The sequence below is a fragment of the Lepidochelys kempii genome, chromosome 25 (assembly GCF_965140285.1).
Source record: "Lepidochelys kempii isolate rLepKem1 chromosome 25, rLepKem1.hap1, whole genome shotgun sequence".
NCBI lineage: Eukaryota > Metazoa > Chordata > Testudines > Cheloniidae > Lepidochelys > Lepidochelys kempii.
In genome coordinates this window covers 14,079,594-14,106,852 of record NC_136404.1, presented here as the reverse complement: position 1 = coordinate 14,106,852, position 27,259 = coordinate 14,079,594, and the positions used below count along the sequence as shown (strand labels likewise).

The 27,259-nt window shown below is 39.7% G+C and overlaps 1 protein-coding gene and 1 non-coding gene across 3 annotated transcripts in view; both read right to left on the bottom strand.

Moving 5' to 3' along the window:
• PTBP1 (polypyrimidine tract binding protein 1) overlaps nucleotides 1–27,259 on the bottom strand; it is a 53,012-nt gene that overhangs the window by 24,951 nt on the left and 802 nt on the right. The window contains exons 2-5 of one of the 2 annotated variants that reach the window (XM_073323928.1): nucleotides 22,269–22,299; nucleotides 4,401–4,476; nucleotides 3,190–3,362; nucleotides 1,461–1,607 (exon numbers count right to left, since the gene is read on the bottom strand). In XM_073323928.1, the coding sequence (XP_073180029.1) occupies nucleotides 1,461–1,607; nucleotides 3,190–3,362; nucleotides 4,401–4,476; nucleotides 22,269–22,299 (427 nt within the window). The remainder of the gene's footprint in view (nucleotides 1–1,460; nucleotides 1,608–3,189; nucleotides 3,363–4,400; nucleotides 4,477–22,268; nucleotides 22,300–27,259) is intronic. The other variant, XM_073323929.1, reaches the window with a different exon arrangement.
• Nucleotides 14,255–14,361, bottom strand: LOC140903431 (U6 spliceosomal RNA). The gene has a single exon (XR_012156248.1). It is a non-coding gene; the product is annotated as a U6 spliceosomal RNA (small nuclear RNA).

Below are 27,259 nucleotides of genomic sequence, written 5' to 3'. Positions count from 1 at the left end.
ACCAGCAGTTGTGAGGTCCTTGAGTTCCGCTCCTACCCCTCTGAGAAAGGAGGTCCATATACGGGTACCATAAGGGAACCCTGTACAGCAATCGATGCTGAAGGGAAATAATCATCCTCTTCTTTTATTGTTAGATATTCAGTTGAAAAGGGGGTGAAAGTACTGGAAATGTCTGGAGCTCTGAAGACTGAGTGACTCGCAGTACCAAAAGGCACTCTAACCACCAGCAATGAGGACTCTGGTTCAGCAGTCACTGATAAGTCCTTTGTGTATCTAAAAATCTTGCAGTTCTGAATGTTGCTACAGCATAAATAGATCAGTATGCTTGTCCATGCTAGTCAGTACCGATTGTTTAGAATGCTGATGTGGCTGGAGGCTTACAAGGTAATGAATAACTCCATAGGGGAATGGGGAAAGGAGTTAAGTCCACCAGTTCTGTTCCTCTGTGTTTGGTCTGTGCATCTCCAGTAGATAGTACTGGGGCCTTCAGAGAACCATGACTGGACTTAAACTGGATTTCTTGCTTACCAGCACTGGAAGTTATTTTTGCCTCCACGGTACTGAGCCTCAAAGACATTGTCTCTGAGATCATCGACCTGGTGAGGAAATGAGATCTCTGAGGAGGGTTCTTTGGGAGGGAATTAGCGCTCCTCCTCTTAGGATGTTTAGAAGAGGACTCTGAGGATCTCCCCTTTCTGGAAGAGTGCTGTGGTGAAGGGGCGCCAGAGGCCCCCAGGGAGTGATGTACATGGAGTTCTCCTGACCTGGCTCCAAATCAGGGTGAAGGGAACGCTCCACCATCAGTAGTCACAGCCTCCTTTCTGAGTTCTTCCAAACCCTACATTAGAGGGCCAACCAGAAGGGACACTTCTGAGGAACACGCGACTCTCCCAGGCAGCAAATGCACTTTGATCTCCAGCACTGATCGGGATAGGTTCCCTCTACATGAGGTGTAACATTTAAATCCCAGTAAACCGGTCATGCCCCACACAGGTAGGAATTCCCAAGAGGAAAAGAAAAAAACTCCTCCCCTCCCAGCAAGAAACTACAAGCTGTGATTACAAATTAAGAACTAACTAGGCGAGCTAAGTTGGGATAAACAAGCACTGCAAAAGCAAAGGCAAACACGCCAAGCTCCACCTCAGGTGAAGGTGGCTAAAAGGAATTGAGGGCAGTTCACTCACACAGCCTGACATACCCTCAGTGCAAGACATGAGGCTATTAACGGCACATGTGCAGGCTGGACAAACAATACTAATGAAAGTCTCCAATCAAAAGCACATGGGGCACATGTGCACATGAGGTGGAGCACTCATAGGGACACTACTCAAAGATCAAGGCAATTTTGAATGATTTGTCTTGTCATCCAGACCCAGCTTCTGGCAATTGGCGGTTTAAGGGTACTCAGTGAAGTGCTAGGCAATTGTTATTGAAGGATAATGTAAAGAATTACTACTCACTGCTTGGTTTGGAGAGTTGTCTGTTTTGAGTTCCTTGTGGTTGGAGAACTGAATGTAGATGGGCTGGCTTCGAAGGACTGGAGTGACTGTGGTGTAGTAACTTACCATGGTGTTTGCTGCTTCCTCAGTGTTCATTTCTATGAAAGCCTGCATAAGATCACAAATGCAACATGTTCCAGTCATTACCAGAGCCGCTTACATTAAGGTGGCAATTTGAATGTTGGATGGTACCGTGATGTGAACGATGGAAGGTCTTCTGTACAGGATATTAAGTGAGATTCAGCAAGATGTACACCAGTAGTGTGTTCTGAGTCTCTGTTTACATGCAAAAACAAAAGGAGTACTTGTGGCACCTTAGAGACCAACAAATTTGAGCATAAGCTTTTGTGAGATACAGCTCGCTTCATCGGATGCATCCGACGAAGCGAGCTGTAGCTCACTGAATGCATCCGACGAAGCGAGCTGTAGCTCACTAAAGCTTATGCTCAAATAAATTTGTTAGTCTAAGGTGCCACAAATCCTCCTTTTCTTTTTGCGAATACAGACTAACACGGCTGCTACTCTGAAACATGTTTACATGCAAGCTTTCAAGGCCACTTGCTTGTATAACAGAATTGCAAGAAGTTTTCAACTAAGTCTTGTTTTTAGAAGAGACTAACCATATTGAAAACAAGTGAGTTTTCACTGTGCAGTTATAAATACCAGGTTTATTTGCTTGGGTCTCATTTTTAGGACTTCAGATTGCAATTTTTGGCAACAGAACAGTTTGCAAAAGAATTTCAATAATCAGACTGAAGAGACCATCAATTCTGACAGTGCCAAAGTGACAGTGACACTAGCGCAGACTGAAGTGTTACCCCAGATTTCAGCCTACTTTCACCTTTTGCAGATATAAATCAGGCCTTAATCTTGAATATTTTAAATTTATTAGCTAAAATCTCCCACTTTTTTACAATAGCATTTTAAAAAACTGCAAATAATTGAGTGAATGAAACCACATGAACTATATATTAACACGTGTAACGTAGAACCTCACTAATTCTCTGCTAATCTTCAAATCTGCTTATTCTTATGATCTCATACTACTTCTTACAAAAATGCAAATGTGCTGCAGTGAGTCATTAATTTTAGGATACACTGCATAAATACAATTTATGTACTATGAAATATCAAATCAAAAGAGCTACTACACACTTTCATACTTGCAAAAATCAGAGAATAAAGTATTTTATGTGATTCAGTAACTGTAAAACTGTTTGCTTCTTTGCTTTCCAATTTATAATCCACAATGGATTTCCTGGTCACCATGAATTTGTGCTAACCTACTATATTGTCCAACTGGGTTTTGGCTTTGACTACTTGTTAAATTTTTAGGCATCCTTTAACTCAAAAGTTAGAAGACCAAAGAGGCTACTAGGCCAGCATGACTAAGAGCTGGCTCATCAGTCTTTGTAAACTACAAAGCAGGAGAGTAGTTTACACATCAATTATAACAGAAAAGTGACTGCATGCAAGCAGTGTTTGAAGCCCCTGAAGTCAGAAGAGAGGACGTTTTTGAATAGCTCTTAAAATCATCTTGAACAACAGAAAATGTATCTGGAAGTTATTAACTACTATATGGCAGTTGTGAAAGTTATGTAAGCAACATACATCTTATTTGCTGATGCCATGATAATGGTTTCAATCAAGTCTCCCATAAAATCCTCACTTTCAATTGTTGGGACAGTACCTGATTTTTCCCTTTCAGCATTAGAAGGTTGGTGACTTTGCCAAAAGGTAATCCCAAAGAAATGACTTCTGCCTCCGTGACGTCACTGGGGAGTTTGCGGACGTGGATTACTCGCGAAGGGACCCCTGCACTTCTACTGTCACCTTTGAATTTTTTGCTGTCATTTCCATTAGCTGAAAAGAATGAACAAGCATTGTTGGTTGTTACAGTTCCAATTGATCTGAGAGAGGGCATCAGGTTACCACTTTGTCTTGCACTTTGCCTCCCACATTCAGTTTCCAACTCCCCAAATTATAAAGAAATTCCATGCTCTAAGGCAACCCAAATAAGACACCTGGTTCTACTCATTTTTTCTAATTATATAAGTGAGCCAAGTGACATAGTAGCAATGGAATCACAAGTTAACTCTCAAGTGGCCATTTTACCATTTATGTTTACAGTATGTCACAGCCCATATTTCTACTCTGAGGTTTGAGACATTTTTAGTCTGCTTTTTCCTTTTCACTTTGACTAGTATTATTGGTGGGGTGAAGCTGCTTTTTGAGGGGGCTCACACCTTAAATAGGCAATATCAAACAGAAAACATGGCAACTCTAGACTTCATCTTAGCTCAGCTGGATTCTGCATCATCCGATTGCTAGCCATACATTGTTGGCAGTATACTAACATACACTAGATGATATAGCTTGGCAGAAAGGCCAGAAGTTAAGGAGAACATAAGATAACTGGAGGATTGTGTTAGCTCAAAGCTGCAGAATTTGAGGCAAATAAAGCAAACCATGAAATGCAGCATTCTGCACTCAAATTACTAATGAGTTTATCTAGAGCAGGATTATGAACTCACCTCCATACTGCGTAAGACTGTTTCAATAATACCCATCATGGTGACTACATATGTCCGAAATCAACCTAAGGATCAATTTATGCTTAACTGCAGAGGTTTATAGTATGAACTGTGGGATCTAATCTCTTAAAGGGCCATTTTAGTAGTTGTCCTGTGATACCAATTTTGTTCAAGCTCCTAGGCCTTTTTAGGATGTAGGACAGCAGCTAGTCAGATATTTTGTATGGTCTTACACAAACCCTAACGAGAACAAGCAGTGAGAATGAAAGCAGAGATTTTAAACCAAGAGCAAGTGGAATAAAGTAGCCCTGCTAATTGTACCTTCAACACATCATGGGTTGCTATACTTTTTTGCTAGCAATTTTACCTGCAGAAGCAGAGTTGCTGCTCATGATAAAGGGTCCGTTAGTAACACAAGTAGAGAAAAGCTCGTCAGATCCCCGCTGGAAGAGAAAAAGATGGAAAAGGGTAAGTTGACAGCATTTTTCTAAATTCTGCTCAGGTACTTTGAGAACAGGAGGACAATTCAGAAATTAAGATGGTAGAGAAACTGAGCAGAAGTGTGTAAGGAAAAATACTTTGACAGTAGATCTACTTGGCCTTTCATTCACCTGTATGTAATTTTAAATCAGGCAAATGTGTAGAGCTACATAAATTTGGTGGGGGGGTGGAGAGTAAAGTGTGAAGATCATCAGGAACAAAAACTTCTGGACTGCATACCTTCCTGAACTATTAGGATAACAGGCACTGAAAATCTAGTGGCAGAATTACCTATACCAGACAAGATTTTCATCCACTCTTTAGTTTAAAAAAAAGAACAAAAAAACAATACTCCAGTCACACTGGCAGCAACATTAAACTAACCCACCCTTCCAAATATTTGCCCTAGGTTATAAAGAACAAGTCAAAAAGCTCTAAATGCTACTGCTAGTTAAACCCTTGCTTATAAGGTCTAAAACCACACCATCTAAAAACATTATTGTATGACATTAAGTCACATTACGTGAGGTGCTGCTAAACAAGACATATGATGCATGTTTTTCGGTGGCAAGGAGAAGACGCAGGTTACAAAGACAGATCAGGAACTGAAAATGCAAAGCTACAAGTCTTTCCCCAGATAGTTTTTGTCAATTATTTGATATTGTCCTATTATAAACCTAAGGGATGTTCCACATTATTTTATTAAAGTATCTCCACATATCTGAGTCCAAGTATACACTTCCAGCAAAAAGTATTGTGGCCCTTTGTCTGCCATCTTACAAATTAAAGGACTTAAAAGTATCTTAGGAGCTAGAGTCTAGAGAGTAACAAAGAACACCCTAATTTCCATATAAAATAAGTGCCCTGGAGAACTAGACTCGAAACACTTGGATAATGTACAAGTTTATTCTAATAAAAATGCTGAACAGACTCAACTATTCTGAAATACAGACTATGTATTACCAAAGCACTGGGCCAGACTGTGACACTATCACTTTGCATAGTACCTTGTGCCATGAGTAGTCCCACTGAAATCAGCAGGGCTACTTGTTGAGCAAGTAACTATCCAATGAACACAAAGGTAGCACAACCTGCAGCCTCTGAGTAACTCATTGTAAAGTTACATTTCTATATGGGACAACATATAAATTTATTTCTATAGCAGATTTTTAAAATCAGTTTGGATACAAACTATTGTTGCTTTCATTAACAGAAATTGTGTTTCTACCAGAGAGACTACATAGACAAACTTCTGATTGCTACTATAAATTTAATAGAGACAGTTAAAAATGCCACACTTTTCACGTATCACAACTATGACAATTCTGACCCTTGACTCTAATGCATTTATAATACTGAACAGTCTGGTACTTCATCTCCCAATACCCTGCAATCCACAGTCAAAAGAACATCGCAAGAGAAACCAGACAGATCTAGTTTAGTTCTCTTGATCAAGGCCAATCTTACTTAAACGGCATTAGCTGCTCACATTTTTTAGTAAGAAAAAAGCAAAACTGCATATAACCTCAAACTCATTAACTATCAGCATGGCTTATATTCATATTGGTGTATGAAGTTTTAGAACAAGCTAATCATCTCCCTAATTTTAATTTAAGTTAGTGCTACACAGCAAAACAGTCTCAACGCTGAAGTCTAAAATAATTATGGAGAGGATTTGAAAACTCAGAATAAGTAAGTTGGGTATTATCAAAAAGGGCATTTTTTAAAGCTGTAGGTCAATTATAGTTTTATCTTGATCCGCACATGAAATTACTGCACAACAAAGACTTCCCCGGTAACTGAGAACTTGGTTTATCTACTTCTATAGCCTCTGACTCAATCAAATGGGAAGTTGTTCCGTTTTCCAACATCTTGATGAAACCATACCCTTTATCATCACACTCCAATTACTGGAAACATTATCTCTTAACATGGCAGCTATCTAGTGACAACTGAAGCAGTAACAGTATCTGTGTAAAGACAAAAGCACTCTGCTCACTGCATCTATGAGCAGGTTAAAAAAAGTAGGTCATACAAGCAGCTCAAAATGAACTGGAGTTATATTCTAAACATATTTTATCTATTTGCATCTTGAATATCCTGTTGGGCAACTTGCTAACTACTTTCCAAAGCCAAATGCAACACTTTGGTGCACACCACAAGATAACTTGGGAACCTGATCTAGTTTGTGGTCTGTGGGTCACTGGTCATCTGCAAAGCATTTGCTGTGGTCTGCAGAGAGTGGACTGGGCACACAACATTGTCTCTCCTTGTTTCCAACCAACAAACTGCATTAAGAGAACGTCACTATTAAGATGCAGTCCATCTTGCAAAAGTTTGTGAACCCTGGCAATACAGCAATTGGAACTGAAGTATTACACCATTTTAAATTTAGAGGTTTCTTTTTAAAAAAAATGAAAATAAGCCTTTGTAAAACTTAAGACAAAGTTGTTCCATGAAATTTAATAATTCCAATAAATCTGTTCTCAGGAACATTCCTCTGCTGTACCTAAAAACTGCAACATTGCTAGTGTATAAGAAACTAGGAGTCAAATTGCAACTGGTTATTAAGAAGTACACCTAATTAGTCTCTTTTCATTGTTCAAACAGTGAAATACAAGCTAAAGCAGCATAATCTTGGTTCACATTTCACTGTTCAAGTGTCCATCTACTATGGCATTCATAAGTTTTATTTATTTAAAAAGAAAAGAATTTTGGTTGGGATTTTCAAAATCTAAGGGAGGTTGATTTTCTCTCACTCCCTGAGACGCTCTTGCAAATCCCAGCTTTTAACCAAAGTATCTTTAAATAGAAAATTTAGCAATCATGGTGATTTTTTTAAACACCAGGCAAGGTTTTATGGAGTCAGAAGTCTCCAGTATCAATCTGATAGCATGCAGAGACTGGTTCAGTTCACGCAGTAAGTCCTCATGATATCTCTACAGAAAAACTAGAAGAATAAGCCACTTATTTGCCCTCTGTGGGAGGTAAGGTTAGGAAACTATCAACTGGAAAAACAAACATTCGTTCTATGTCAGAAAGAATTTGGCTCCTCCAAATCTGCCAGATTGAATGATGCTTTTGTAGTACTCTGAAGAGTTACACCATTTTCTTCTTACACTTAAAAATATGTCAAGTGTATAGAAGCAAGAAATGCTTACTGCTGCTAGTTTTCTACACTTCAGGGTTTCTTTAATCAACATGTAACTTCACAAATCCACACCCCTCTTATCTTCAAGACATTCTAAATGCCTGTTGTGACAAGAGCCAGAAGGTAGAGGGGGAAGACTGTTTTACACGGAAAGAAGCAGCAGTCTATTTGTAAGCTTCCCAGTTGGAAATGTGAGCTAATGAAGAGGGAGAACCGAAGAGACTGGAAAACCACAATTACACTGTCTTGCCTACATGGGGAATTTACAGAATTACTGTACAAGTATAACTCTGTGTATACACTTGTTCGGAATAATAGTGGCCTTTTTCAATTTAGCGTAAGCTATACCAGCATAAACTTCACGTTGTACTAGTAATTTTATTCCACAAAAAGCAACTTCAGGAAGCCGGACAACCAATTTGGTGCTCTTTATAGTCTCCTGCCATCAAAAGACACAAGGAAAGGTTCACCCATTTCTTAAGTTTTGGGACCAAGGAATGCAGTTTATATTTAAAGAGCAATTATTAAGGATCACTCAATGCTGGATGTCTGAAGACTCAGAAGTCTATGTGTTTTAAAAAACTAAAAAGCTTAGTAAACGGATTCCCCTTTTACTTCCTGTTAGGGGTGTCGAGATTTAAAAAAATTGCAATTAATCGTGCAATTAATTTTCACGCTTTTAAACAATAGAATACCATTTAAATATTTTTGGATCTTTTCTACATTTTCAAATATATTGATTTCAATCATTTTCAAATATATTGATACCAAGTGTACAGTGCTCACTTTATATTTATTACAAATATTTGCACTGTAAAAAACAAGAATTTTTTTTCAATTCACCTCATACAAGTATTGCAGTGCAATCTCTATCATGGAAGGTGAACTTACAAATGTAGAATTATGTACAAAAAACTGCAATCAAAAATAAAACCATGTAAAACTTTAGAGCCTAAAAGGCCAATCAGTCCTACTTGTTCAGTCAATTGCTTGGACAAACAAGTTTGTTTACACTTGCAGAAGGTAATGCTGACTGCTTCTTGTTTACATCACCTGAAAGTGAGAAAAGGTGTTTGCATGGCACTGTTGTAGCCGCATCGCAAGATATTAAGATGTGCTAAAGATTTAGATGTCCCTTCATGCTCCAGCCACCATTCCAGAGCACATGCATCCATGCTGATGACTGGTTCTGCTCGATAACAATCCAAAGCAGTGTGAACCGGCTCATGTTCATTTTCGTCATCTGAGTCAGATGCCACCAGCAGAAGGCTGATTTTCTTTTTTGGTGGTTTGGGTTCTCTAGTTTCCACATCAAAAAGTGTTACTCTTTTAAGACTTCTGAAAGCATGTGTCACACCTCACCCCTCAGATTTCAGAAGGCACTCAAGATTCTTAAATCTTGGGTTGAGTGCTGTAGCTATCTCTAGAAATCTGACATTGGTACCTTCTGTGTGTTTTGTCAAATCTGCAGTGAAAGTGTTCTTAAAACGAACAACATGCTGGGTCATCCGAGACGGCTATAACATTAAATATATGGCAGAATACAGGTAAAACACAGAACAGGAGACCTACAATTCTCCCCCAAGGAGTCCTGTCACAAATTTAATTAACACATTTTTTTAAAGGAGCGTCATCAGCATGGAAGCCTGTCCTCTGGAACGATGGCCGAAGCATGAAGAGGCATATGAATCTTTAGCGCATCTGGTAGGTAAATATCTTGCAATACCAGCTACAACAGTGTCATAGGAAAGCCTGTTCTCACTTTCAGGTGACACTGTAATTAAGAAGTGGGCAGCATTATCTCCTGTAAATGTAAACAAACTTGTATCTCTTAGCAACTGGCTGAACAAGAAGGAGGACTGAGTGGACTTGCAGTTTTACATTTTGTTTTTTATTGCAGTTATATAGCAAAAATAAACTTGTAAGTTGCACTTTCATGATAAAGATTGCACTACAGTACTTGTAGGTGAACTGAAAAATACAAATATTTGCACTGTAAAAATGAGTAATAAAAATATAAAGTGAGCATAGTACAGAAAAACATCCAAAAATATTTAATAAATTTCAATTGGTATTCTATTGTTTAACAGTGCGATTAATCATGATTAATTTGTTTTCAGTTAATTGCGTAAGTTAACTGTGATTAAGCAACAACCCTACTTCCTGTAGATCTTATACCATAGTGCGTTCTTCCCCTTCTAATTGCTGCATCATCACTTTTTACAAGAATATAGAACCATAGAATATCAGGGTTGGAAGGAACCTCAGGAGGTCATCTAGTCCAACCCCCTGCTCAAAGCAGGACAAATCCCCAATTTTTGCCCCCAGCCCTAAATGGCCCCCTCAAGGATTGAACTCACAACCCTGGGTTTAGCAGGCCAATGCTCAAACCACTGAGAATATTGCAATTTTGTTCCCAGACTACTGTCCCAAAGGCCCAGGATTATACTCTATCTCTGCACAAATAGCTCTTCAGATACTGAAGTTAACATTTATGATGACAGATAACACCACATTATCTTGCAGTGCAATTTCTGAAAGCCATCTCCCTTACCCACCTGCTATTTCAGAAAAGAGTAACCAAACTGCCAATATGAGGAATGGTGTTAGTGTTCGTGTAAGAACCCTATTAATTTGTATTTTTTATTATAGCTACTGAAATATTACTTTTCTTGTTGTTTGCAGAAAACAAAGCATAGCAAGTGCATTCAAATATGACTACAAGTCTTGTCCAGGGTAGCTATATACCTTGTCTTTGTAGTCCAAAAAAAATCACCGATTAGCTACATCATAAAATATTAACAGGTTAAATACTGACTGTGGGTGTTTCTATGGCAGCAGCCTGCTTTTTGTCTACCACACACAGCACTACCGGTTTGTTGCTCTAGCAGCATAAATCTAATAAAATGCACCTATACACCATGTAGTCTAGCTGTACAATATTAACTTCAAATAACTCCTTCCTCAAAATATTCCGAAAGGAAGGTTTATACTCCCAAAAGTGGAAGTTGCTGTGGGATTATATAAATATTCACATGTTTTCTAAATTAAATTATAGTTTTGAATTCTCAAATGCCAGCTCCCATTTCCCCTTCTTGTAAAATAAAGACAGCCTTGTCTTCACTAAGAAAAAAGTGTGTGTTAACTCAAGGTAAAAGACAAGGCAGTTGGTATTTTTCACATAAGTTAGTGGGTCAAGTTAAACATTATGGTGGAAACCCAATCTAATTCAACCTGCTAACTCATGTGAAAATTACAAACTGCCTTGTCTTCATTAGAATTTTACTTCCAATTAGCTAGCTTGAGTTTCTGAGCAAAGAGTGCTTGCATGAATACAAACATCTTAGGGCAGGGCCTTGCCATGTGTCTCAAAGCACACCTATGGAACTCCATACATTTTCAGTTGATCTGTATAATCCTTCATCTACTTAAAACTAGTCACCCATAAAAATAAATTAGTTGTATTCTGTCTGAGCAAAGGGCTAGAAAGCAATCCAAGCTAGATAGACTGTTTAGTCATGAATAATTTAAAGACTAAACCTAGTGATGTTACATGGTGGCAGCTAATTGAAAACCTGAATTCCAGTGTGCTCTGCATCAAAGCTACTAATGAGAGAAAACTAATAAAGCTTTAGCAAGCATTTAGACAGGACATGAAATTGTGGGACTCCTCCACATTTTCAAGTTATTACACAGAATTAAACCCATACTTCCAGAATACTGCATTACATGGCCTGTCAGTGGGGGCAGAGGTATCATTTAAGCTATGAAAAGAATTCGAAAAAAGACTACTCTGCCGGTTTACTGGCAGTATAAAATACAGATATACAAACTCAATTTAACTCTGGGTCAAACAGTGGTAAATACTGTAAAGCAGCCGTACACCCAGCCCTTGGATACAAAGTGCCTCACACTGTTCCATCAACTCCATGTGAAGATGGAAGGAACAGCATCTGTTAACCTGCCTCTCTTTAGGATCCCAGGGGGAAAATGTTCAAAGGCACAAAAAAGCAGGTAATTGCTGAATTCCTATTGACTTTCAATGGGAGTTGGGCACCTAACTCATTTGCACCTCTGAACACCCCTCCCCCCAGACGAAACTGTCAGCTGGTAAAGTCAACATGTTTGACCCGATAAAATTTAACAATCAGACAAGAAAATCCCTGATTAAGGCTTTTGTCCTTTACCACTGTGACCAACCACAACTTGGATATTTTCATACTCCATTTCCCTTCATAAATGTCTGAAGTCAAAGTTGTACACAATATGAAGAATGTGTCCTTTTATACAAGTATGCCGCTCTCAACCCCTATGTTGTTTATGCCAATGAGACAGTACTGACACCAATTTAAAAGGGCACAGTAAGGTGGTTAGCTACTGCACCACAATGCTCTACCTTCCTATGAAACTTACCCCAAAACTCCTGAATTGATAGAGACATCAAGGTCAGGTCTACACTATCAATTTATATCAGCATAACTATATCGCTCAGCAGTGTGAAAACTCCTCACCCCGAGTGAATAGTTATACTGACCTACTCCCTTCTCCCCCCCACCCTCAAAGGGTGGACAGCACTATGTCAACGGGAGGGCATTGACATAGCTACCACTTCACACAAAGGTGGATTAACGACACCAACAGGAAACACTATCCCATTGGCATAGTAGCATCTTTGCACAGCTGCACCAGCTTTTTAAGTGCAGACCTGCTGCAAGGCTTGCACTGAAACTGCCATCCAACTGTGGTACTGAGATCCAGAATTACTGTTGTGAGAACGAGGGAGACAGACTAAGTCAATGCCTCTCCAACAGCTTCCTCATATGTCACATACACTAAAATGAATCATACTTAGATTGTAAGTTTTCTGGGGCCATCCTTTTGTTCTCTCTCTACAGCACTTAGCACAATGGAGTTCTGGTCCATGACTAGGGCTCCTGTGCACTAAGGTAGTACAAACAAAAATAGTTAAAAAAATCAGATGCCCTCTGCCCAATGTAAAAAGTTTGAGCTGATAGTGCAGGTTGAAACAATGTTACAAAAACCACAACAGAGACCATGCTCCACCATCTACCACATTCTGTAACACACTGGATATCTATGCTAGCTAAACAGCTTTCAACACTAATTGACGGGGTCCCTGGGGAGACTAGCAGACAGCCATTGTCAACAGGTCATTTTCCTTGCACAGATAGGAATTTTGTCTATAGGCCCTGGGAATTGACTGATTTCTGGTTTTTGAAGGGTTAAGTTAGACTTTCAAGGTAAGAGGGATCCATGTCAATAAAATGAGACACTAAATTTAAATTGTAATAGCTCCCATAACTTCAGGTGATCTAGTACATAGCACACAAAACAGTGAGCTCTTCAAAACTGTTGATCACTGTGGGAACTTTTGAAGCAATCTACCAAGAATAAATGTTGAAACACTTGCTGGATATACATGCTGTTTAATGAGTATTTTTAGAAGCTTCTTTATGAGGTAGGAAGGACAATTCAAGGGTTGTCTCAGCTAGCTAAACATTTTTCTTCCAACAGGGACGATTCACCCCCTGCTCTTTCCCCCTAAAAAAAACACACCCCACCCTCAAAAAAGATCACTGCTAGAGTTTTTTCATTAGACAATTCAAGGGAATGTGCATCTGAGACTTGATTTCACATATCAAATATATTAAAATGGAAGTTGATAGGACAAATGAATTCTTAATGCCATGAACATGAATTATGATGCTGTTATATGCCAATACTCTTTTTGTGGAGTTAGATTCAAGAGTGAGTTCACCCAGAAAAAAGAAGTGTCTGAATTATTAGGGTAAATCTCATGTCTATTTTCCTCATTTCATACAGGAGATTGCCTCTAGTAAGGGACTGGCTCCTATTCCCATAGTCTTTCCCTCCTACCTCCCACTAATCTACAGGCAGGTAGATCAATGTCCCAGGAAATTAGAACAGTCTGGGTCACATTGAAGCAGCAATGTTAACTGATATATGTGAAAATGCACCAAAAGAACAACTGGAATATAGAATTACTTCCTCCCTGAGTTCAAAATTGAAAGAGAGAAGCAGACCTTAACATTAAGAACATCAGAATGGCCACACTGGGTCAGACTAACAGTCCACCCAGCCCAGTATCCAATCTTCCAACAGTGGCCAGATGCTTCAGAGAGAATGGGCAAAACAGGGCCACTACTGAGTGATTAACCCTGTTGGACAGTCCCAGCTTCTGACAAAGTGGTGCAAGAAGATCTTGCGCCAAGTCTAAAGATTGGAATCTCAGCGTTGGATGAGTTCACCTAACAGTGTGGCATCAGATTTTACAAATGAACTGTGATGATAGTACAGGTTGAACACCTCTAACCCAGCACACCCTGATCCAGCATAGGTGCTGACTCTGTGGATGCTCTCCCCACATAGACTCAGACTATCACAGTTGGAAGGGACCTCAGGAGATCATCTTGTCCAACCCCCTGCTCAAAGCAGGCACAATCCCCAATTTTTTTTGCCCCAGATCCCTAAACGGCCCCCTCAAGGATTGAACTCACAACCCTGGGTTTAGCAGGCCAATGCTCAAACCACTGAGCTATCCCTCCCCCCAAAATATGGAACACTTCACAAATTTGCATGTCATCCTTGCGCAGGGGCCATGCTAATCTTCTCTGTATCATTCCAATTTTAGTATATGTGCTGCCAAAGCAAGCACTACAAGAGTATCTTGTGTATCAGCAGCCTCGCTGCTTACCAACTCCTCCTCCTCCCTCCCAGTGCTTCCGGAGCACCGCAAACACAGCACTCAAGCTCCAAAAGGGAGGAGGAACTGGGGCATGGCATTCAAGCTCCAAGACGGAGGAGGAGGAACGGGAGCCAGCAGTTGGGACCCTGGGCGAGGGGCCGGCGGCCAGGATCCCGGTTGACAGCGGGGCCCCTGGATAGCACGCCATGCTGGGCACAAAGGCTGGGGCAGCTGCAGCACCCCCTGCATCCCTACTCCCCATGCCTTTGGAGACCTGCTGGCACTCTGCATTGACCTCCTGTGGTTTGGCACAATCTCTGGTTCGGCACTGGTCAGGTCCTGGGGGTGCAGGACTAGAGAGGTTCAACCTGTACATGAGAGTGGTCTATTTAAAACTTTAGACCAGTAGTTTTAAAACTGGTTTGCTGACATGATTGCAAAGCATGTGTCAGTCTTCAAACAGTCAAACATCTAAACTTCAGCTCAGATGTTTCTGGAGGCTTTTCTGACCAACTGAACTCAAGAAAAGTGCTTGGCACTCTCTGTAGCTGCTCCGGTGATCTTCAAATTCATCCATAATCAAGTGTGTATCATAACTCAAAGCAAGTCTAAACCAATGGTGGTTGTAATGCCTCTTCACTGTTGGCTGCTCTCATGACAGATGTTATTGCCATACAAGTGGTACCACATGGACCTTATTCTTTTAGGCAAAAAAGTCCTAGTCCTATTTGAAACACTACTTAATACTAACCTAAGGCATATGTAGATTAGGATAAAAGGTTGGGTTTGTTTGTTTTTTTAAAAAATTGTAGCTAAAACATTAACACATTTTTAAGACTTGTACCTTTGTCTAGAGAAACCCTTACTGTAGATATAGTTTAACATTAAAAATGGAATCTAACTCTAGGCTACCTCTAGGGTCCTCTCTGATCAGGCTAGCCCAATTTTGAAGAGATTAAACCACCTATATTAGGTTTTAAGATATATAAATATTTATAAATTATTTAGCTAGCAATTTTAAAAATACCCTTTTCCTAGTTTAGGCACTGCTATGGTGGTTAGAGCATCAAATTTCTCTAGTGAAGGTCTTAGAGTTCCTTGAGTTTCTACTTTAGTCACTTTTAAAAAATTACTTCAGATGACATCTTGCAATTGCTCAAACAAGCTGACCTGAGGTCCTGAATGCAAAACAGTATATAGTTAACAAGTAAACCAAAGCTTTAAAGGGTTTCTGCTTAAAATCTGTTACAAGATTAAGTACACACAGCAACTTGTACAGCTATTAGGGTTTTTTTGTTGGTAGTATCAAAGTATACCTTGTGTCATGCTCTTTACAGTGGTACCACAGCTACTTGCTGCTTCTGCCCCCTTTTAAAATTTAAGCCCCTATTCTATTCCTGTCTCAGTGCAGAAAGTCTTTAGCTTATTACTGAGCTAACAGGAAGTCCCTGCTCCTCAACCCTCTCATCTAGTCTGCCTCTCCCTAACCTTCATTCTCACAAAAAATAGTCTTGACACCTACTATGGAGACACCCTGTAAAACAAACCTGTCCTTTGAGCAAATAAAAGGTGTGGCCATTTTAACTGGCCCAAAATTCCTGTGCTAAAAGTAGCTATGTAAGGTAGTCGTTTCTTGCTCTATAGGGTAGTACACACCCCAGCTAACAGCCTTCAGCATTTATATCATGTTCCAGACCACCTACCTAATTTAACCACTTTGTGACCAACAAGATGTTTAAAGACTATTTGAGTGTGTTTAAAACCAAAAGGTTATGTTTTATATAGCATTAATAGTAAACGCTTAGTACAATTAGTGCTTTTCTACGTGCCAGAAAATAATTGTTAACTGAATGATTCACCTTGCTTAGCAAAAATAAGGGATAACTTGGGAGAGCTTTAACATCTTGTGACGACATGAATTACTCTATAAAATGTCACCGTGTACATGCAGTTTAAGGAATGCCTACACAGTTTAAATCAAAGACTAACTTAAAAAGTGCAATTACAAAATAGTGAGGTGATGTGTCAAAAACGTGCTTTGGTAAATACTAGGCAACCGTTAGGTCAGAATTTCTATAAACAAAACATTGTTATGTTAGAGATGAAGATAAACTTCAAATCAGATTGTGATTATGAAGCTGGAAAACAAGCTGATCACTTTGGGTATCTGTTAACTTAAAATTAGATAAAGCCCCTTTATCCTGGTCTAAGTACACTGATCACAGAACTAGGAGCCAGGAAAACTCATTACTTCTCATTCTACCACAGACACTGAGTCCTTTTGTAGCCTTTGGTGAGTCACTGAATATCTCCTCTTCTGTTTCCCTACCTATTAGTGAAAATGATAAATCACAGGAGTGAGCAGAATTACTCAATGTCTGTGAAATACTGTCTCAAGTATTTCTAACTATAATCGCTAGTCTACAAAATAAAATTCAAGTTTCAGATCTGGAGAGAAAGGTTTTCATTTCACCATTTCATCACACGGGGTTTTCTTAAGAATCCCCTTATGGAAAAATAAAGTTAAAGTAGGAACAAGAGCAGGAGCTTAAGCAAGCTATGGATCAAGTCATTCTAATTAATTTCTACATAAGAATGAATGAGTAATTGAGTGTAAACTAAGGTTTAGATGGGATTCTAGGCACTTCACAATGATTCACTGGCAGATGAATATGTGCTACCTGTAATCTCTTGCTTACAACCCATAATGCAGGTTGAAGGAATATGTGCAATTGATTGTTGCAAATAAAGCAACAATGTTTGAGTTCCTATACTCCATTAGAGGGAGTTTTCAATTTGCTCATAAAGATGAATAATCTATCCATAAATTGAAGTAGCTGTACATAAAAATCGTATCAGATGACATTTGATTCCTTATGTTCCTTCCACAAAACATGTTACCATTCCTGTTACATACAGCTATTTCCCCTCAATTTCTGATCACCATGCCATTGGGATACTGCTTTTCCTGTGTCCATATTAAACACATGTGGCTTACATGTGTGATCACGCCTGTAACAGCAAGTCCACAAGAGCCAGCTTGTTGCAGCCTTTGAACTAGAGTCATAAGAGGGGACTGGAATTTCCTCACAACATTCTTGGCCTACTGCCTGAATCCATAATTACTTGTTCCCATGGCAAAGAGCCTGGCTTGACCACAAAACCACTTCTAGGCAGTCAGCCTGTACCATACTCTAACAAAAGCTGTTCTAAAATATTTTAAGAGTTAACTTTGCAGATGCCACTTTTCTGTTTTCAAACTGCATATTTATTTCTAAGGCCATGTGTCTACACTAGGGAACTTACAGTGACAGCTGTACACTGCACCACTAAGATCACTCGTGTAGCCAGCCACTCTATGCCAACAGGACCCAGAGACATAATAAAACCACCTCAACGACTGGCAGCAGGTATGTCAGCAGGAGCAGCTCTCCTGCTGACACAGCACTATGCACATAAGCACTTATGCCAGCGAAACTTACGCTGCTGAGAGAGATGTTTTTTCACACCCCTGAGCGATAAAGGGTAGTGAGGACATGGCCTCAGGGTCTGGTGCTATGGAGTTTTGTGTTTAGGCCTATCCACTATGGAGCTTTACATTTAGGATTATCCAATAGGTAGATATTTTTAAAGCAATTCATTGTTATGAAATACAATACCATTTGTTCTCTTCCCAAAGAATGGTGCATTGGCACAAAATATTAAATTGCCATCATTAATTTGTATTACTGTAAGGTCTAGAAATGCCAATTGAGATCGAAGTCCCACTGCACACACTTAATAAAACAATCTAAACAGACAAAACAGAGAGAAATTACTCCCATTTCACAGATAGAGAACTGAAGCATGAAGAGATTAAGTGATTCACCCAACATCAAACAGGGAGACTTTGACGTGGCCAGAAAAATAATCCAGCTTGCAGTCCAAATCTAATGTTTCAACCACAATGCCATCCCCTTCCTTTCTTTCCAGATAGCGAGTCAGTTAGGTGAAAGAGGAAGTCTTAAGTAGATCACATGTTTATGGCTGCAGCACTATTTCCAGCAGGGTCTCCAATAATTGCAGGGCTTTGTGAGCAACAGAACAGTAATACATTTCCTAAACTAGCTGTATCTGTATATTAAGATGTGAAGAAACCCAGAGTTAGGACACGTGATATGCATATTTTAAACCTCTGGACTGGCTAACTTGGACTATGATCCAGAAAATACTCAAGATTATCCAGCACCGCACTAAATCACAATAAAATTAGATTATAGGACTTATTCTCAAGACTGAAATACTGCTTAGTGTTCTCAACAGCAAAATTACTGAAGGACAATATTTCAAAGACTTCAGAATAATGAAAAAAGAGCCCACACAAGTACCTAAAACAGATTAATTTAGGGTGGAGATGCTTATTCAATTACTGATTTCAGAGTAGCAGCCGTGTTAGTCTGTATTCGCAAAAAGAAAAGGAGTACTAGTGGCACCTTAGTCTCTAAGGTGCCACTAGTACTCCTTTTATTCAATTACTGTGTGCCTGCTGGGCTGGATGAAGTACAGCACATCACTCTAATCAAAGCACCTGATTTAAAGAACATGAAGTGTGAACACTACAGAAGAGCTGTGTGTAAATTTCTAAAACTTTAGGACTGACAGACAACCTAAAAGGAGTCCTTGTGGCACCTTAGAGTCTAACAAATTTATTTGGGCATAAGCTTTCACGCCCAAATAAATTTGTTAGTTTCTAAGGTGTCACAAGAACTCTTTTTGCTGCTACAGAGCTTATGCTCAAATAAATTGGTTAGTCTCTAAGGTACCACAAGTCCTCCTTTTCTTTTTGCGAATACAGACTAACATGGCTGCTACTCTGACAGCTACCACTGAAACCTGAAAGGAGGCATCAGGAAAATAACTTGTAACATTTAATTCCCCTATTGTTTTTCCCTCCTTCCACATTAGTCTGCTGGGTTTGTCTTCACTTTTTTCCAGTATACTGACTAACAGTATAGTTCAAGAGATGTTTACCATTCTCTTTACCATGCTGCTTAACAAAAGGACCAAGACTGTCTGGAAAAAAAGTCACTACAAATCTATGATCTTTCAAGCTTATAATGAACTGAAAGGAATACGGTTTCTGCCATCTCTGCTCATGCATATCCTTAACATAATTTGGGATGATGGGGAGGGAAATCATTTAACACTTTTGATTTAAAAGAAACATATGTATCTAACTCTAATACCCATGCCGATTTAAGAGCACAGCCAGCAAACAATCTCTCAGAACAGTTTTCAGGAATGGATGCTAGTGGTGTAGCTTTTTCATTCCCAGGTAAATCTTATTCCTATTTTAATCTTTTACAGATTCAATAGTGGTAAATGTCTCAACTGCTGTTCAATTTTATAATTATCCAGTAACTTACAGTAATAAAGAACATCTGTTTTTGAAAGGAGGAAAAAAATAATGTTAATAAAGTGATTGCTAACAATGGATGCCCTAAGAAATCACACTTAACAGCTGCAGCAAAGAACAGAGCTTAAACGTTCAAAAAGTATTTCGACAGAAATCCTGCTGAAATGCTTCCAGACTGTATAGAAAGTTTCCTCTGCACAATACTCAGTAGCCCAATTACTCAAAAAAAAACTCACAGGAAGCTAGAATGAAGTGAGGACACTAGTAAGAGCAATTGCAAATGCTGTTGTCAGTTCTTTTAAAGGTAAGTGTGAACTTATTTTCAACTTAAACTATTCTCATACAAGGTTATATGGTTTTTGAGATCTAATGAAATGACTCCTATTCCTTTGGACATGCTAGTGTGGAATTAGAAGATTACCTATAATAAAGCTGGGGCAAGAGTGGCATTAGCCACAGAAGAAAAGCATTCCATTGCTCTAAAAATAAGACTTTAGAAATTAAATTTAACAGTAAATAACCAAGCACTTATTCTAAAGTCAAAGGCATATTTTGGTGTAATACTACAGAATGTATTGCATTATTTGCTGTGGAAGGTACCCTTCAGACACAACTTTAGGCATGACACTAAACTTATCCACATAGAGGGGAATTTCCAAAGATTTATGAGCAGACAACTTCTTACCCTAGTTCATGTGATTCAATCCTCTCCTCCTGTCATCTTCTAAAATCTGAACTGGCTTTCTAAAAGTGGGGTGCCTGACTGACAAGAGGTACTATTTCTGGTGTATACATTTTCCTCTTGTTCTCATCCACCTCTCATGCCCCCTGGCACTTGCAGTATAGAAGCGACAGTAGTTCTGTCTTGTGCTAGAAGTGGAAGTGCTGACGTGTGACTTCTTCCAATCCCCATTTAGATGACAAACCATACCCCCCCCCTTGAGGAATTAAAATCATGCAACAGATAAGAACTGCATGCCCAAAATGTAACACATCCTGAAGTTCTTGCCATCACTGGAGCTTGAAGATCAAAAATTAACATTTCACAACCCTTCTGGGCAAACGCTTTCCCTTGCATAACTAGAGAGCTTCCTTTGGCTAGAGCATCTTAAATACATTTTAGCACTACAGTAGAATTACGGTGACATCACTAAAAGTTCTACTACATGGAAAGATCCTCCAGGGGTAAGGTAATTGACTGATTCCAGGAAGTCTAACCTATATGATTCTATTCATCTAATTATAAACCTATCTTGTTAATGTCAAAACTCAGTTTTTTCTCCCTTGCCCATAAAGCAGCATGGCAACCTATTCAAAATGTGAACTCCTCCCTGTAGCAGATAGACTGAAAGCCAGGATAAATTTGGTCACAGCAGAAACTAGACACTGCCATTTTCATACTTTTTAATAATAAAGTTTTAAATACTGTAGCACAAGTAGTAACCTCTCCCTTATAGATGTTAAGCCAATCTCTTCTCCACCTGTCTGCTGCTCACTGGAACCACACAGAAGTTTAACAGACTTGCCCACAGTTATGGCATTACTAGTGTTTAGTTCTGTTCTTTGAATATGAAAGACACTACGCTTTAATAGCTTCCCTGTAGTGCTTTTAGATTTTATGTAGCAAAAATGGCCCTGTGCTTAAGGCAATATATAAAATAGAAAATGAAGTAACATAAGCTACCTGTCTCACCATGAATCTTTAGCTCAGTTTAAATTCTTAGTCCTGTCCCAAACTGAATCATTTCACCAACAGTTCAACTTTTCACATTTGCCACACCTGATGAATCCTTCCAATTTAACTCTTTAAACAATTAAGATTCTGGCAATGAACTAAGATGAGGAGTTCTAGTTTATCCTGAACATTCCAGTTTAGCAGTTCTCAGGAACAAAGTTTCCTCCTTGAGCAGCAGCCTATTACCATACTCCATTGATAAGGAGGCTCCTCCTGTCAGCACTTTGAGTCTCGGGGTTAGGGCTGCACTTTCAAAACCAGACACTAGGTAGGGTAAAGGTCATATTTACTGTACTCCCAAGAGATAAGAATCAATGGGTAACATGCTTTTTATTTTAGCAGTAAAAAGATTATTGCAACATCCAACTGAACAGGAGAGCCACAAAAACGAAGTTGAGCATTCTCAATCCAATGAACTGCCAGTTTCTCTTTCAAGATGTATTACCCATTATATGGATACAACACAAGTTTGTCTGAACACCAACATTATTTGTGTTTTCTGTTTTTAAACATCTCATCTGACAATTACAAGTGTCTTTCTGCCCTCCAACAGCAGAGTAAAAACAAGGCCTTGACTTGAGTATTAAATACACATGAAAATTAAATAAGCCTTCTGGTTAAAAACAATTGAGATGTAGTATAAGAAACAGACCCTTTAAAATCGAAGAGTTAACTTAGATAAGTTTACAACACTAAACTAGGTCAAATACTGAGCAAGTGCAAAAAGAAAAAGCAAGAAGTGCCTACCTTTGTACCAACTGTTATATCTTGGACAATGCTGTGGAAAAAAGAAAGAAGAGGATTAAGTTACATAGGTTTGCCACAAATATCCAGCAGTAAGAAAAAAGCTAGTCAGAATGCACCCATCTTCACAAGTGAGCCAAAGACAGTTCATACAAGAAAAAAAAACTGAAGTTGCAGTGAAGACCCAACACCCCGAAGTATTTAGTTCTAACAGTGGAACTTTCACCTTTTTGCCAGAGAACCACAGAAAGGAGTATGCAGGTACCAAAGCCAGTATTCTTCACAGGAACGTAAGACAAACAGCGTACGACCAAGAGCCAAGTCACAGCAAGAGTGAAGTGTCAAAATTAATCTCCTACAGTCACTAGTATTCACCTATATAGTCCATACAATCCATATCTAGAGCATTCTTAAAACAAAACTTTATACTTAGACTATCAAGCTGGCACAAATATTCAGCAGAATAATTCAAGGGAGCTGACCCTCAGGGGGCTACCTCTACAAAGATGGGTTAGTAATGCTTCCGGAATTCACCCAAAAATGGTGCAATACCAATGATGTAAGCAACAGTGGAACTGCTTGCATAGACTAGACAGGCTTTTATACCACTGCCTCATCTAAACCTGAATAAAACAGCCTGTGCATGGTTTATAGTCGCACTTCCACGATAGTGACAGCAATTATTAGACTAATAGCAGGACGACGGTTAAAAGTGCTTAGTGAAAACAAAACCTTGGTGACCCCCACATACACCCAAAACAGTATACATTTCCTACAATAACTTCCACCCAGCAAACAAAAACCAACAAAGGTGATTTCCCAGGGTTATATGGATATCAAGAATATTGAGTGTGATAATTGAGGGTATGTCTACACTGCCCACATTACAGCATGACAGCACGACTAAAGTTTTAGCACTGAAAGTGGCAGTGTAGACAGCTTAAATTTTGTAAGGAACATTAAACTTCATGCATCAGGGCATAAATTCTTTCAGTATGTTTGAGGTTCTCTAGCACAGGGGTTTTCAAACTTCATTGCTCCGCGACCCCCTTCTGACAACAAAAATTACTACACGACCCCCGGAAAGGGGACCAAAGCCCAAGCTCTGCACTGCAGGGCCTGTAACCTGAGCCCCGCCATACAGGGCTGAAACCCTGGGGCTTGGACCCCAGCAAATCTAACACCAGCCTTGGCGACCCCATTAAAACGGGGTAGTGACGCACTTTGGGATCCCGACACAGTTTGAGAACCGCCGCTGTAGAGTAACTAAGGTACTGAGCTGTAGGAAGTCCAAAATATGGTAAAGTAGTGATGTAAAGGTGGGTGGCACACATCCACTGACTCTGTAGCCCCATGGTTCCCAAACTAGGGTTGCCGCTTGTTCAGTGAAAGCCCCTGGTGGGCTGGGCTGGTTTGTTTAGCTGCTGTATCCGCAGGTTCAGCCGATTGCAGCTCCCAGTGGTCGCGGTTTGCCATTCTTGGCCACTGGGAGCTGCAGGAAGCAGCCCAGGCCGAGGGACGTACTGGCCAACGCTTCCTGCGGTCCCCATTGGCCTGGAGCAGTAAACCGCGGCCATTGGGAGCTGCCATCCGCGGAACCTTCAGACACAGCAGGTAAACAAACCAGCCTGGCCCTCTAGGGGCTTTCCCTGAACAAGCAGCTACCCTAGTTTGGGAACCACTGCTGCAGCCCTTCAGGGTACACACCATGCCATGAACCTTGAATTCTTGTGTCAGCCTTCCCCAGTACAGGATACATTGTACAAATACTTGGAATGATAGAGGATCCTGCAGACACAAGCCAATAGGTCTGCAATAACCTACTACTGAATCACAGAAAACAGCTAAAAGTTGGGTTCTACTAAGTCCTACACAGCAATATGAAAAAAGTAACCATAATTGCATTAAGAAACATTTTACCACTCAAAGGGATTTAATTCTACCACAACCTACATTTGCTACATTTTCCCTTGCATGTTAGTAATTTTTCAGGTAATTAACACTGTTCACACTTATTACAAAATCATTCAGGTTTCACCAATTTAAACAATCCCCGGTACTAGCATAAGCCAGCTCAACTTCTCATACTTCTTCCTCAGAACCAGCCTGCCATGTCACCATAACCCAGCAATTTAAAGCTGGAGTCACAATCTACTCCAGTGGCTGATGCCAGAAAACTACACTATGGTTTCTCTAGCTCAGACTGCTATTAAAAAAAAGCTCTGTATGAGACTGCAGCATTTTACAATCCCACTGGTGTTCAGAGTCACCACTGAAGACAGATAGGTTTTGTTTTATCTTGAGGGGGAGAGCTTTAAAGTGGAGTAATTAAACCCATCTGTACATCAGTGGAAAATCCAACTGAATGCTGTGCACGTAACCACTCCGAAGTTATTTAACATACTGGTATTTCTTCAGTTTAAAAAAATACCATTTCTGCCATTCATTCAGAGTTCTTCTTGCACACCTGAATCAAAGAAAAACCATCCAGAGAGGCAGAAAAATAGTGAGGAGCACCTAAAGTTTCCAAACCTCTCAAAGTTATCCTTGAGCAATTTCTTTTGCTTCCTGTTCCTCTTGAGGGCCTCACACACAGGAAATGTTTTACATAAAGTAGCCTTTACAGAGAATGGTATTTAAAATTATCCAGCAAGAACAGCTTTTTTAGTTGCCAAAAACTGTTCCGTTCAGGAACATTTTTGTAAATCTGATAACTAAGGTCACATGATACACACAACATAACAGCTTTTAGACAATTTTTTTTAAAAGAAGTCAGTTTTCAGTTTGAATATACTCTTAAACAGCCATTTCTGAAGCAAGTTTCACTGATCCTGGCAACCAAGCCTAAGTTACCAAGTTTTCTCCTAGTTTTTAACAGTACAGGCCACCAATTCCAGCAAAATTTAATTTCACATAGAAAGATTAACATTTGCTTTGGAATGATGGACAGAAAACTGAAAGTAGTGATCTGGGATGACATTCTTTTGGGCATTTTCTAATATGCAATCTTTGCCATATCAATCTCCCTTGCATATTTAACAAGACAATTTATACCAAAAACAATTTAAGAAAAAGAATGCAACTAAGCAGGATTGTAAGCATTAGAAAAATACTGATGAAAGGTCATGGACAGTTAGCTATGCAGAAGTGGAACAATTTCCAGAAGAAACAAACTCCCCACATCTCATCACGAACCCAGCAAACAGCAGCTAGGCTCTGAAAGGAAAGTGAACCATGTCCTGGGATCTTTAACCAACATGGAATAATTAAAATTTTAGGCTTCAGCTCATACTGCCACTTCCACTGCAATTCCACTACAGGATGAAAAGCTACAACTGTCTACATAAATATTTTAATTTAGATAACCAAGCTAGTTTTGCTACAATGTACCCTGATTAGTAGAAAGAATACTCACAAAAACAATAGCTTTTTTTCAAATTAGTTACAGCTGTAAATTATTAAAGTTATAGAAAAAGTTTTAACCCAACTCAACATGTTGAGCAGTTATCTGTTAAAAGTGTAACAAGCTGAACTGAAGTTCCTGAGCAAACTAAGGTAGTCTTCATATAAGGAACCAGACTGTGATGCCTTTCAGATACATTGTTGTGAATGAAACTTTTTACGAAGCCAGTCATTAATTTAGGCTCTCTAATTTAGGGTTTTGGAATACATAAATACTGTCTCTTTGGAAGTGCCAAATATTTTGGGTTGACTGACAACATTCTTCTCTTTAAAAGTCAGCACACTGCTGTAGTTACTCTTCCAGACAAGGTAAATAAGAAGGTCTCATTTCTGTTAAGTCATGTCTTCAATGAGCACCACATTTTGAAGTGCCTCTAAAATAGATGGGGTGGTCACTAGAGAGAAGCAGCATTACCTGGCATTCAAAAGTTGAATCCAGCAAAACTACAGGAGCCACATCATTAGCAAGGCAAGTTTTATGTGGGAAAAGGTTGATAGTTAAACAACAGAAGGGCAAGGAAACACTACCACAAGACTTCTTGTGTTGTTACAGCTTAACCTGACAGGTTTCAGAGCAGCAGCCGTTAGTCTGTATTCGCAAAAAGAACAGGAGTACTTGTGGCACCTTAGAGACTAACCAATTTCTTTGAGCATAAGCTTTCGTGAGTACAGCTCACTTCATCGGATGCATTCAGTGGAAAATACAGTGAGGAGATTTACACACACACAGAACATGAAAAAATGGGTGTTTATCATGCACACTGTAAGGAGAGTGATTACTTAAGATAAGCTATTACCAGCGGGGGTGGGGGGGTGGAGGGCGGGAGAGAGAAAACCTTTTGTAGTGATAATCAAGGTGGGCCATTTCCAGCAGTTAACAAGAACGTCTGGGGGGGGGGGGAGATAAACAAGGGAAAATAGTTTTACTTTGTGTAATGACTCAACCACTCCCAGTCTCTATTCAAGCCTAAGTTAACTGTATCCAATTTGCAAATTAATTCCAATTCAGCAGTCTCTCCTTGGAGTCTGTTTTTGAAGTTTTTTTGTTGAATAGCCACTTTTAGGTCAGAAATCGAGTGACCAGAGAGACTGAAGTGTTCTCCGACTGGTTTATGAACGTTAAAATTCTTGACTGAGATGCCCAGGTAGCAGGGCAAGGGGAACCATACTTCCACTAAATTCCCTAACTATGACCGAAGGCATTCAAGCTCCTCAAAGCCTAGCGTGAGCGTGTATACGCCAAATTACACTTCAAAACGCGTTTGTGAAAGGCCAGGACAATGGCAGCGTAACCCATTACTGAGGCAGCTCTGGGTGCGCCCAAAGCCACAATCTTGCCGCCTGCGAGAGTCCCCGCCCGGTACAATCTTGAGCGATTGCTACTCCTAAGGTGAGTGGGTGCATGTTGCAGCGCTTCCCAGGCACCTCCCCAAGCAGACGCTACGGCCCACACCCAGGCAATTTACAGGAAACATGGCAACCCTCCTCCCACTCCGCGACCGCACGGGGGAGTCTGGATTCTTTTGGGGAAG